The 13,910-nt window shown below is 42.3% G+C and overlaps 1 protein-coding gene across 1 annotated transcript in view; it reads right to left on the minus strand.

Annotated features, from left to right (window-relative positions):
* Positions 1 to 4,438: 4,438 nt before the first annotated feature.
* ETF1 (eukaryotic translation termination factor 1) overlaps positions 4,439 to 13,910 on the minus strand; it is a 340,588-nt gene continuing 331,116 nt past the window's right edge. Inside the window, exon 11 of the mRNA XM_078653353.1 lies at positions 4,439 to 6,545. Coding sequence (XP_078509479.1) covers positions 6,463 to 6,545 — 83 coding nt within the window. The 3' untranslated portion in view covers positions 4,439 to 6,462. The remainder of the gene's footprint in view (positions 6,546 to 13,910) is intronic.

The raw sequence follows: 13,910 nt of genomic DNA on the forward strand, positions 1-13,910 counted from the left end.
ACGACAGATTTGACCTCAGACGATCGGTGCAGACATACGTTTACGGACTTGAGGTCCCTGAATGGATCCCTCTACTCCGAGGCTTTGCTTAGCTTAGATGTTGACTAGGGCCGATGGTGGTGGTACACATGAAAGAAGTGACAGCTCAAGCGCAATGCTAGAAACCCTTGGTTTTCAGGCGAGATCGGAGGTCAACAGATGTGGATGAACAGTCCTTAGTGGCCTCTACCGACTCAGGCCGTGATGTCATCTGGCAAGGAGGCCCGGACAGGAACATGGTTGAGATTTGGGTCTCACTGAGGATCCATAACGTAATCCTCCCACAGGTCTTCGGTGGAATGTGGTTAAACTGGGGAAAAGTCCTTAGCTGGAGAGTAGGGACTAGTGCTGTCCGTATCAGAGTTGGGCTCCGTTGACCTCAGAGAGAAGTCATAGGAGGTGAGACAAAAGGTGGTGGTAGAGGGGGATGTAGGAGTAGGGGAATTAGCCTGGTCTAAATGCCCTTTACAGAGCAGTAGAGGTGTAGAAGTGTTAGCAGGTGAAACATCTTTGGCAAAGTCTTTTCCAAAGCAGAGACTTTACTACTGTGTGGATGTATGATATGCCGCTGCCTCCCATCCAGCTCCTGTTGAAGCAGGCCTAAAAAACAAAACAAAAAAAAAAAATCAAAAAATGTTACTAGACCTACATGTCTACTGACTTGAATAATCTACTCAACCTAATTGTTATGCTCTTGACCTATAAACTGGTTTCAAATTATGTGATCCTGGGCAAATATTGTAATTCACGGAGCCTCCATTTTCTTCATTATCACATATGAGAGCACCTTCATATCTACGAGTTAAAGATGTCAGCTATGCAAACATCTTGTTTGATTTTCCATATATAATACAAATCTAGCCACATTTAGGATACACTCGACCCCCGACTTGTCTTAGTTCATTAACAGCACTGTCATGATGGCAGGGGCAGGCATGTTTCTCAAATCATGTTTAAACCCATCACTTTGAATAAATACGTAACTAAAGTATGAAGTGGTAGCACAATCATTTGCAATCAGCAGATTTTACATTGAAATGGCCACATAATTTCCCACTGACATGCAATTTTACTGATGAAACCATACAGTGTACAAACAATGTTTGGAAATTGAGCTTTAGTAAATATTTGTCATTTGCACATCACCAAGTAAATTGTTCAGGTTTGTTTCGGTCCATTTTAAGTTTGATTTTATCACACTTCCCAATTATTAAAAAAAAGTGTTTTCACAATTCCTGATATATTTTGAAATGTGTACTATTCACTTACAACCTATTTAAATATTAGGTTAGAAAAAAGAAACTGACATCTTACAGCCTTTTTCTGTTTCACAATGATGGTCAGACAGCTCACTTGACAAAAACCTAACTGTGGTTGGAGAAAGAAAAACTTCCTTTACCAAGCAGCAATCAGTTAAAGACAAACTGACATTTGACCTCCTTCCTTGAACAGACAGCAAATGTGTCAAAATAATAAGATTTAAAGGCATCTTTATTGATTATTCACTTTCTGAATGAACAGAACACCTGTTCCTTTCCGGGTTGTGTTCACTAGCCAGAATGGACAACTAGGTGCTAAACATAGCTCGAACTGATAAAATATTACTCAGCATTGCGAGTAGATTTTTTGAGGCCTGTGCATTCTTTTGAGGATTGGTCTTTCCTCTAAGTCATTGCTGACCGATTCAAAGCAAACAGCAGTTTCAGCCTCCACGACAGATTTGACCTCAGACGATCGGTGCAGACATACGTTTACGGACTTGAGGTCCCTGAATGGATCCCTCTACTCCGAGGCTTTGCTTAGCTTAGATGTTGACTAGGGCCGATGGTGGTGGTACACATGAAAGAAGTGACAGCTCAAGCGCAATGCTAGAAACCCTTGGTTTTCAGGCGAGATCGGAGGTCAACAGATGTGGATGAACAGTCCTTAGTGGCCTCTACCGACTCAGGCGTCGAGACGTCAGAGTCAATGGTCTCGAGGCTGGGTTGGTGGCTGGAAGGTAGGATGACTCACCAGATTAATCTTCTTTGGCGTTGAACAGATCTGTCTCGCCGAAAATGTTTTTTTCGGTAGATGACTTGCTCATTCTGCTATGGGCCAATCGCCTTATGTTACTGGCACAAGGGTTTCTTGCTCCTTAACACTAAAGTAATGCACCAGCTCTTGTGGTGAACCATGAGAGGCTCAAGTTCCAGACATCGTGGAGATAGGCCCTGGGGTATTTGGAATGGCACGTTGTGAGCGTTTTTATTCTCGGACATTGATCGTGCAGGTGAGTAGCCCTGAAGGCCTGCATAGCCAGGTTGCTCAACAACAATGAACCTAAAGAGGAGAGAAGTCATTAATAAGTAAAAAGACAGACATCAGAAATAAAAGACAATAGGCACCAGGGCCGTGACAAATGCTGAACTGGTCAGGACCGGGAACAACGCTGATATAGGCCTGAAACAGATGGCGGAGGAAAACAATTTAACAAGTCTGAGTCTGTGCCTATGTGCAGTCACCAAGACCTTTTGACTCAAGACTTCTTCAAAGAAAAGCAAGTTGCAAACATCTGAGTCCAACACTAGATGGCAGTAGTAAGCAGAGCACGTCTCTCTACAGCCACACACACTACGAATCAGTAGTTCCCAAAATGTGAGCAGTGGAAGGATACAAATCAGCCAATCAAAAGAACGATAAAGAGGTTATGCTTTAGGGAAGTGACAAACAGAAGAAGAGGAAGGAAAGCCATCGATCAAGAAGTAAAAAATGAGTAACAAGAAATCCAGCCAGAGGTAAGCAGTGGATGGGTTCTAATCCCCCTGTAAATTTTTGGTATAGTCCACAAAAGGTCTTTATCAAAGAGCTAAAAGTAGCCTGAATGAATGGGGAGGAAGAGTCACTCGGAGCGGACTGCCCAAATCTGGAAAATTATCCCATTGAATTTGCACAAAGTCATAATATCTTACAGATATGAAAAAATAACATTGTTATTTTCAACTTAATCTGCTGTGCATCAATCTTCAGTAGTCACATAATCCTGTTCTATAGCACCAAGAAACTGCATGAGTGTGAGTATGTGCTTACTAACTACCCCAAATAAGTAACTTAACAAATGTTGATTAAGAGATCAACTAAACATGTTTACACACAATAACATAACATGTGCATTTGTAACGCGCATGTTCACCCGGAGGCATCTTGCCGCTGAATCACAGATGTTTATTGTTATCCAACTCAATGGTACTCATTTTATCAACCTCAGGTGGATGAAAGGCTGAGTGGACACGCTGGGATTTGAACCTGTGACAATAAGGTCGAACACAGGACCCTGCAGTGGAGGCATCAGTCCACTGAGTCACCAGACCTGGCAATAGCAAATAAGTTTCATTGAAAACAGAAAAAGACTTAAGAAACAATTGAGGGAAAATATGTAGTTTACCATCATTCAAAATGGTATAATGGTGCTTGTCAACAGTAACATCAACCAATTTGTAATGCCGTCTAGATGGTCGGTGAAATAGACAACAGACTAAGACTACTACAACAGCAGTTGCTCTAAACAGTCACTATCTGGAGAATAAGCAACAATGTTTCTCAGCTGGGCTTCAAGTCAATGCACCAATAAGACATCAAGACCAGGCTTATCTATAGTTAACTTTTAGGAAAAACCCAACATTTCAAGCTCCTTGACAAAAGCATGGGTGGGGGAGCGTTCTTGAAATCATGTACATCTTTACCACTTAAGCTGCAAAATATGGCATGGTCTTACAAGAGAAAACAAGTAGAACTGCTTGCTTGAGGGGCAAACAAAAATTGAGCATAGGTTGTGTATGAAGTAGATGATAATGGCACCTTTGATAAGTTTTTTTAAAGCCACTGCATCTTTTGAAAAGGTCAGTTTGCCACTGGTCTCTTGCTGCATTACAGGAATGTCAAACAATTGAAAGTAGGGAGCACACGGCTGTGGTATTACTCATGTGTGCCATACATGCCACACAACAGAAGGAATGCATAAACAATTAAGTTCTTTGTTTGAAATAAACTACATGTTGCTAATTAACTTGTGGTCTGGAAGTGTTTTCAAGACAATTACTTGAGAGCAATGAATGGCTTAGGAGTACTGCAAAGGGCTCTATAAATCCCATGATCAACTGCATCCAATTAATTCAGAAACATGGTTCATTGTGGAAGAGAGTTAGGTGGAATATGGAGCACCTGTGATGTATTAGCATTGAGAGGCCAGCATTAGAAACACCATCTGCTTGCCAGCAGCACAAGGTACAACGAACATGTTGAAAATGACTGTACAAGTATATTAAAACGAACACAATTTTTACGGATCAGGTTATTAAAAACAATATGGCAATTGGATTTAATGTTAAGACAGCAGGAAATGAAGAAAAAAACATAACAATACTCTTAAATATGGTTTAATACTCTTCTCCATTTCTGTACATCACAACACCAAGATATCATTGCTTGGGAGTTTTCAGTAGAGGTTATATAGCATGTAAAGAAAGACTAGGCATTTTACCCCTCCTGTCATGTTTTGTGTATATACACATATATGTATATAACTATATAGATATATGTATAAGATGTGCCACTGAAGAGAACACATTGATTAAAGAAATACAAAATTTTGGCATCATTTCCAAACTTAAATAGTAAACATAAAAACTACAAAAAAAGAAGTTGCATACTCTAAACATATCATGTGAAACAAGCAGCATTATATTCAAAAATGTAAATTTACATCCAAATCCTCTGGTCTTCCCAAGTGACATTAGACCCATTTACAGTGGCAGAGTCCAAAAGCTCTGCTTTTAGGAAAGTAAACTTACTTTTTGCTAACAGCATGTCAAAAGGCAAATGTTTATTTTTAAATACCCATCATGTAATTACATGTGTTTTTCACATTTTGCCACATTCAATGCTATTGGGCTATAAAATAGGGGGTACAAATATTCATGTAACTTGCATTGACAAATTGGAATTTTGGACCCTACACATTTTAGAAAGTAGTGTGACAAATAGGAACCTTACAATTTTAAGACATACTTCCTCCATTCAAGCGACACAGGATTCTTGAACAAGAAGCGGCTTCAGATTTAGAAAATAAAATGTCAGCAAAAACAATTTTAGGCACAAAAAGTCAAATGTGCCCTTCAGAAAGTCTATTATCCCAAATCCACAAAACGTTAGTTTGGTGCATGGTGCTGTAGGGAACTTTGTGAACGTTTCCCTAACTTTGGCTGCCTAAGCCCACTGGTCAAGATTACCCAGTTTTACAATCTGAAAATGTATGCCATACTGGGCATTAGAAAACAGTGCATAACAAGAGCATAATTAGGGCAAAGATTTAAAAACCAGTTCTAAAGCTATAAATAAGACAGATCTTAGAAGGGCAGGGCTTGCTTAACCTACTAATTCCTTGGCACCAACACAGTGGGATTCCCAATAACATTTTAATCTATTAAGTTACTGAAGGAGTTCCAGACCCAATATTAAAAGTTTCACCACAATTACACACAGTGTTCTTTCTTCTTGCATGAATCCTGCTAGCATTTAAGGATTAAAGGTGCATTGGTAAATCAATCTTTCAGCCCTAAGCAAAGAACTTCCAACATAGGCAAATAACCACAAGGTTTTAATAGAGGAGCTCTCTTATTTCACAAATTAAAGTTATTTAGATCCACGCCAAGACAAATAGCAATAATCATGGAATTGAATGAAGTTGTCAATAACTAGCAGGATAAACGCAAATGCAAAATAGATGAAACAGCCTTACAGAATAATTTTTCAAACAGAATAATCTTATCTTAGAAATTATTTGCTTATGTTGCTCCCCAACATTAACCAGATTGTTCATATGTTTAAAGGGTGGTTCCAATAAATCCATATGCATTATTCATGTGCAATGTGAAAGGAGGAAGCCAAGTAAATGGGTCACTGCAAAATGCAGCAAGCGACTCACTACAAAGTAAAAAGAAACAAACTAGTATGATTTGTTGGTGTTTTGCCTCTGTATGAAGGTTAAAAAGTCATTTTCATAAAATACAAGAGCAACCAATTTCACTGTCAAGTAAAAGTAAAAAATTGGGATTCTTTTAAATTAATCCAAAGTGGCATTTGGGAATGTAATAGTTTGCTGTTGTACGAACATCATGAAAAATCAAAATCATTTTTTCACATCCAATGCTTCTAGATCAAATTAAATGAATCCAAAGTGGCGTTCTGGAACTTGGTAGTTAACTGTAGCACTGACATCACGACAAATCAGAGAATAGATCGTTTTTCAGGTCCAATGCTTTGAGATCAAGTTCTGGAAATGTTCCAATTCTAAGGCAGGGAACTATTTTATCTTGCACCACGGGTATGCTCCTTGGGTTGGATGCTGGAGGGCGAGGCACATTTTGCCGAAACCAGGTCAACTACCTAGTAGTCATCAAGGTCAAACAATTCATCCTCTCCGGCTGCGTAATCCATTCCTTGGAAATCCACTCTGTACCTCAGGATACCTGTTTAAAACACAAACATTAATTCAGTGTCAACTATTAAGCACACATTTAAACTAAAAGAAAAAAGCCTTGCTATTTACGGTGTAGAATGCAAGATGTTCATTTACAATAAAACTCAGTTGATGCTTACTTGTATTTATAGTGGTCAAAGCCTAAGTCACATAAATGGAAAACTTATATTATGCACCAAAGTAAGTATCTCATTCCTTTCCAAAGTCAGGTACATGACTTGGTACTATTTAATGTGAGGACTTCTGAGGAACAAGTGCCAAGATACTTTTTGGTGGTAAGAAAGGAAAATGCTACTTACCAGTATGCATCTGTTCTTGGCATGTAGGGCTGCAGAACCACACACTGTTGCATTAGATCATCATCTGGTGGTGGGCCCGGATGATTACACTTTGTTGTCTTGGAAGAGTCTTTGTCTGCTAGGTGACTCCTCCCTTAGACCGTAGTGCGCATGGGCATCGACTCCATCCTCAGATTGTTTTCGCCATTGGGCAAATGATGGAGTTGTATCAGTACAGATAAGGATGACCATGTATTGTGTATCTAAAGATAATACTGGAATAGATTTAGGTAGCCGGGGAGGCGGGTGGGCATGTGTGGTTCTGCAGCCCTACATGCCAAGAACAGATGCATACTGGTAAGTAGCATTTTCCGTTCGAGGCATATGGGCTGCAGACCACACACTGTTGCATAGCTTGCACAGCAGTTTCTCCCTTAGCAGCGGTCACCCACATCTGTTGCAGTAGTTTGAAATAATGTTTTAAGTACAGCCTGGCCCACACTTGCTTGTTGTTTTGCCAGCACATCTACACAATAGTGTTTTGTAAATGTGTGCGTAGTAGACCATGTAGTTGCTTTGCAGATATCATCTAATGGTATGTTTCATAAGAATGCCATAGAGGCTCCTAACTTACGGGTAGAATGAGCCCTAGGAGGAATGGATGGAGTGCGTTTTGCATTTTGGTAACAAATTTGAATACACTTAATCCATCTAGCAATGCCTGATTTAGACATAGGATTGCCTTTATGTGGAGGTGAAAAGGACACAAACAGTTGTTTAGTCCTACGAAAACTTTTTGTCCTATCCATGTAGTATAGAATTGCTCTTTTTACATCTAATGTGTGTAGAGTTGTGGAAAAAATACTGGCAAATCAATTGATTGGTTGAGATGGAACAGTGAAATGACCTTTGGCAGAAACTTTGGATTTGTTTTGAGAACCACTTTATTATGATGAAGTTGTATAAATGGTTCTTGAATTGTTAATGCCTGGATCTCACTCACTCTCCTTAGGGAGGTAACTTCTACTAAAAAAACAACTTTCCATGTAAGAAACTAATTCACACTTATGCAATGGTTCAAAGGGTGGACCCATAAGTCTTGTGAGAACAATATTTAAATTCCATACTGGAGAAGGTGGTATTCTGGGAGGAATTATTCGTTTAAGCCCTTCCATAAACGCTTTGATTGCAGGAACTCTATACAATGACAAATGTCTGTTTTGAAGATATGCTGCTATAGCAGCAAGATGTAATCTGATTGAGGAGTACGCTAAATTAGATCTTTGTAGATGTAAGAGATAGCATATGATGTTTTGTATAGAAACATCTAATGGGTTAACGCTATTTGTGCAATAGACAACGAACCTTTTCCACTTTGCTGCATAGCATGCTCTACTGGTAGGACGTCTTGCTTCCTTAATGACATCCACACAATCAGGAGGTAAGTTCAGATATCCAAATTCTAAGACCTCAGGAGCCATATCGCTAGATTGAGCTGCATTGGGTCTGGATGCATAATCTCTCCATGGTTCTGTGTTAGTAGATGTGGGGAGAGTTTTAGTTTTTGATGTGATACTAGAGAGAGCTGTAGTAACGTTGTGTACCATGGTTGTCTGGCCCACGTTGGTGCTATGAGAATTAACGTGAGAGAATGTTGCCTTAGTTTGCGTACCACTAATGGAATTAGTGGGAGAGGTGGAAAAGCGTACACAAATTTGTTTGACCAGTTCATCCATACCGCATTGCCTTTGGATAATGGGTGTGGGTATCTGGCGGCAAAGCTTGGGCATTTGTAGTTGTGGTGTGTGGCAAACAGATCTATCTCTGGTTGTCCCCACCGTTGAAAAAATGGCTGAAGAACTTTAGGATGAAGCTCCCATTCGTGTATCTGTTGTCTGACGACTTAACAGATCTGCTAATTGATTGTGAACTCCTGGTAGGTGTTCTGGTAACAGGAAAATGTTCTGTGGAATGGCCCACCTCCATATGCTCTGCGCCAGCCGGGAGAGCTGTAGGGAGTGTGTCCCTCCTTGCTTTTGAATGTAATACATTGCTGTCATATTGTCCGTCCGGACTAGTACAACTTTGTTGGATATGTAATGTTGGAACGATTTTAGAGCTTGAAAGATTGCTAGTAACTCCAGATAATTTATGTGAAGTACTTTTTGTTTCATAGTCCACGTACCTTGCACTGTGTGACTTTGTAAATGCGCTCCCCATCCAGTGAGAGATGCGTTTGTGGTCAGTATGATTTATGGAACAGGTTCTATAAACGCCCAGCCCTTGGAAATGTTTTTGGTGTTCCACCATTACAGAGAGCGATGTGTCCGGTCGTCTACCACCACCAGATCTGTTATCTCTTGTTGAGCCTGATTCCACTGACCTGCTAAGCATTCTTGTATGGGGCACATTTGTAGTCTTGCGTATGGCACTATGAAAACGCAAGATGCCATCATTCCTATTAGCTGCATGAACACTCAAGCTTGTAGTGAGTGTTGTGGCTGGAATTTTTTGATGAGATTCTGCATAGCTTGTATTCTTACTACATTGGGGTACGCTATTGTTTTGGAAGTATCTATTGTGGCACCTAGATACTGTGGAGATAGGGACGGTTGTAGATGTGACTTCTTTTGATTTACTGTAAACCCAAACTTGTGCAGCAGGCAGATTGTCTGTTGATTGTGCTGTACACATTGGTTGTATGACTTGGATTTTATTAACCAGTCGTCGAGATATGGGAAGACATGAATGTTGTCCCTTCTTAAGTGTGCTGCTACTACTGCTAGACACTTTGTGAACACTCTAGGTGCTGTTGTTACTCCGAAGGGGAGCACCTTGAATTGGTAGTGCTGACCTTCTAGTACGAACATTGGGTACTTTCTGTGAGGCTGATGAATGGGAATGTGGAAGTAGGCGTCCTTGAGGTCTAACGTGGCAAGGAAGTCACCTTTCTTCAACAACGGTAGAACCTGTTGTAATGTGACCATATGAAAATGGTCTGAATGTATGTACATGTTTAGGGGTCGTAGATCTAGAATTGGTCTGATGTTCTTTTGGTACCGGTTCTATTGCATTCTTCTGCAGTAGTGATTCCACCTCTTGTCTTAATAGTAAGAGGTGTTCCTGTGACATGGGACGTTGTCTTGGTGGTATTGTTGGAGGTTTGGAAGTGAGCTCCAGGCAATAACCTGACTGAATTATTTGTCTCACCCACCGGTCTGTAGTGATGGGAGTTCCAGACAGGTAGGAACTGTTGTAATCTTCCCCCGACCGGAGTGGAATGGTCTGGGGGGATGGAAGGAAAGTCACGGTTTGGGAGTAGAGGCGTTGCAATTGTTATTGCCTCTGCCTCTGCCCTTACTGTTGTTCCCTCTATATCCTCCTCTATAATATCCCTTACCGGACGAGGTCTGGTTGGGCGGTTTGTAAGGAGAGGAGGTGTTGTCAGTTTGGAAACCTTTAGAGGCGCCCCTATATGAGGAGAGATGAAAGGAAGGTCTATGGGCTTGCGTTTGTAAAGCTCCCATTGATTTTGCCATATGGATAAGTTACTTACCTGTAATCCTAGTTCTCTTCCAGGGGTATCCTCATCAAAGTCATAAGCACTGAATATTCCCGCTCACGTGCGGGGACCTCGGAAATAATATAAAATTATATATGTAGATCACATAAGTAGCTCCACATATATGTATGCACATATATCATTTTTTCTCACACCAATGCAGCCCCAAAATAGAGGCTAAACAATGTAAATACTCATACATACACTGCAATTAGCAAGGAAAAAAAACACATTAGGTCAAATAGCCCTTGAACTTTGTGTTTTAATGAGCAAAAATACTCAAATCCTGAAAATTGCTAATAAATAGACATTGTTAGCCACAGGCTGCATTGAACAGCAATAGCATAGAAAATGAAACCATTTTCAACAAAAACTGGCACCGTGCCTTTAAGGCAGCCATGACCCCTGGCTTTCCATCATGCCTCAGGGGTGACAGTTAGGTCAGTGCTTTGCATAACCCTGACGTCAGGGTTCAACCATAAGCCATAGAAATAGACAAATCTCATTTACCTGGGGAGGCGGGTGGGTGTTCTTACGACTGATGAGGATACCCCTGGAAGAGAACCAGGATTACAGGTAAGTAACCTATCCTGCTCTTCCAGGGGATCCTCATCAATAGTCATAAGCAGTGAATAGAATAGCAAGCCCAAACACCACCTGCAACCGAAACATTTGTCGCAGCCGAGTACTCAGCTGCTAAACCGATTCCGCAAGGAGGCCAGGCCTACCTGGGTATCTGCTCTAGTGTCATAATCAAGACAGTAATGTCTGGTAAATGTATGGACGGACCTCCAGGTCGCCGCCTTACAGATCTCAGACATGGGCAAATTATGGAGAGAAGCTGCAGTAGCCGCTCAACCCCTGGTGGAATGTGCCTTGGGAGAAAACCCAAGGGTTTTCTGAGCCAATTGATAGGAAAGCTTGATACACTATACTATCCAACCTGAAATAGAACGTTTCGAGGCTGCATAACCTGTTCTGATCGAACCATAGTTGACAAACAGTCGATCAGACTTACAAACAGACTTGGACCTATCTAGATAACATTTTAAAACCCTTTAAAGGCCCAAAGAATGCAACGCCCTCTCAGGTGGAGTATAGGGATTAGGGAAGAAGGTGGGCAGAGAGATGGTCTGATTTACATGAAAATCTGACACCACCTTGGGCAGAAAAGACCGATGTGCCCTGAGTACTACTCTATTCAAGTGGAACAACGTATAAGGTTCCTTGGAGCAGAGAGCCTGAATTTCGCTCACCCTACGAGCAGACGTGATTGCTACCAAAAAAGCAGCTTTCCAGGAAATATGCTGCAAAGTAGCTTTATGAATGGGCTCGAGAGGAGGACCCATTAATTTTGACACAACCAGGTTCAGCTCCCAGGGCGGGGAAGGAGGACGCACTGGAGGGTACACTTTTTTCAACCCTTGCAAGAAGTCTTTTACAGCTGGCAGTTGGAAAAAAGAAGGCTGAGAAGGTGATCACCTATACGCTGTTATAGCCGCTAAATGCACCTTAATAGAAATAAACTTTAAACCTGCATTCACCAGATATAACAAATAAGGAAGAACGACTTCTTCCTTACCCTTAATGGGATGATGACCATTTTGCATGCACCACAGATCGAAGCGCTTCCATTTACAGGCATAAGAATGTCTTGTGGAAGGCCGTCTCGCTTCCTTCAGGATGGACATGCAGTCCTGTGGCAATTCTAGATGGCCGTATTGTATGACCTTAGGAACCATGCTGTCAAACTCAGTGACGGAAGGTTGGGATGATGAATCCTCCCGTTTATTTTGGATAACGGGTCCGGCCTGCATGGCAGACTCTTGTGAGGAGCCATTGATAGATTAAGCAGGTCCGTGTACCACCATTGTCTCGGACAGTCGGGGGCAATGAGGATCATCGTTGTGCACGAGTGTGTCAGCTTGCTTCCCACCTTCGGGATCAACGGAAGGGGTGGAAAGGCGTACACAAATTCCCCTGACCAGTCTATCAAAAGGGCATTCCATCTTGTTCCTGGACGGTAAAACCGTGAGGCGAAGTCTCGCATTTGGTGTTTGTCGTCCGCGAACAGATCCAAGGTGGGACGACCCCAAGACTGAAAGATGCCTTCGAGCACCTCGTCGTTTAGAACCCAGTCTTCTCTGTCTTTGAAATGCCGATTTAAAGCGTCCGCCCTCACATTCTGTTCTCCTGAGAGGTGGACCGCCGTGACTGACAATTTGCGAGCCAGAAGCCAATGCCAGATGCGCTGAGCCTCCAGTGACAGAGTTCGTGAGCGCGTTCCCCCCCTGCTTGTTCAAATAGTACATTGTGATGGTGTTGTCCATTTGTACGAATATTGATGTTTCCCCGAATCGAGGGAAGGAACGCTTTGAGAGCCAGGTGGACTGCCCTCAACTCCAGCATGTTGATATGATATGTACATTCCTTGGGGGACCACAAACCTTGCACTTGGAGGTGACCCATGTGTGCCCCCCAGCCTTGTAGAGAAGCATCGGTGATCAAGGTCTGTGCAGGAGGAGGTTGATGGAACAGAATTCCCACCTGCATATTCTGCTTCTTGGACCACCATGGAATGGAAGCTCGAGCCGTTTCTGAAAGAGTAATCCGATCGTTACAGCGAGCTGACAGTTGGTTCCACTTGTCCTCCAGATCCTGTTGAAGAGGACGCACCCGAAGCCTGGCATTCGGGACTAGAAAGATGCATGAAGCCATCGAACCTAGCAGGGAGGCAATCTTTCGCACTTTCGGAACCTTGTGGGGGGGAGTACCAGCTGACACTTGAGTTATAGAACACTGTCTCTCCTCCGAAGGGAACACGTTTCCTACCTCTGAGTCTAGAAGAGCTCCTAGGAAGTGAATCTTCTGGGTGGGGTGCGAGACTGATTTGCTGAAGTTGACATGCACCCCCAACCGGTGACAGAGCTGGATGCAGGTTTGGAATTGGTTCCTTACCGTGTCTGGGGAAGGACCTACAGTAGCCAATCGTCCAGATACGGGTACATGAAGACTCTCCTGCGGCGTAGAGCGGCTGCTACTACTGCAACACACTTCATGAATACCCAGGGAGCTGACTTCAACCCAAAGGGCAGGACCTTGAATTGGTAGTGAGAGGTCCCCACCTGGAACCGCAGGAATCTTCCGGTGCACCACAAGCACAGGACATTGAAGTAGGCATCTTGGAGGTCCATCGAACACATCCAATCTCCCCTCCTGAGATTTGGATATATTTGGTGAAGTGCCAACATGCAGAACTTTTCTTTTTTGATGGGCAGGTTGAGCGTTCTTAAGTACAGAATGGGCCTGAATACTGCCATTTGCCCCTTTTTTTCTGACCAAGAAATATCGGGAGTACACTCCTTTCCCCCTTTGAGCGATTTGAACCCTCTCGATGGCTGATTTTTTTAGAAGTATCGCTACTTCCTTTTTCAAAAGAATGAGTTGATGATGTAAGATTGGCCTTGGAGGAACGGGTGGAGGCAGGTGTGTGAAACGAAGACAGTACCTATTC

Source organism: Lissotriton helveticus, chromosome 7, assembly GCF_964261635.1.
Source record: "Lissotriton helveticus chromosome 7, aLisHel1.1, whole genome shotgun sequence".
NCBI lineage: Eukaryota > Metazoa > Chordata > Amphibia > Caudata > Salamandridae > Lissotriton > Lissotriton helveticus.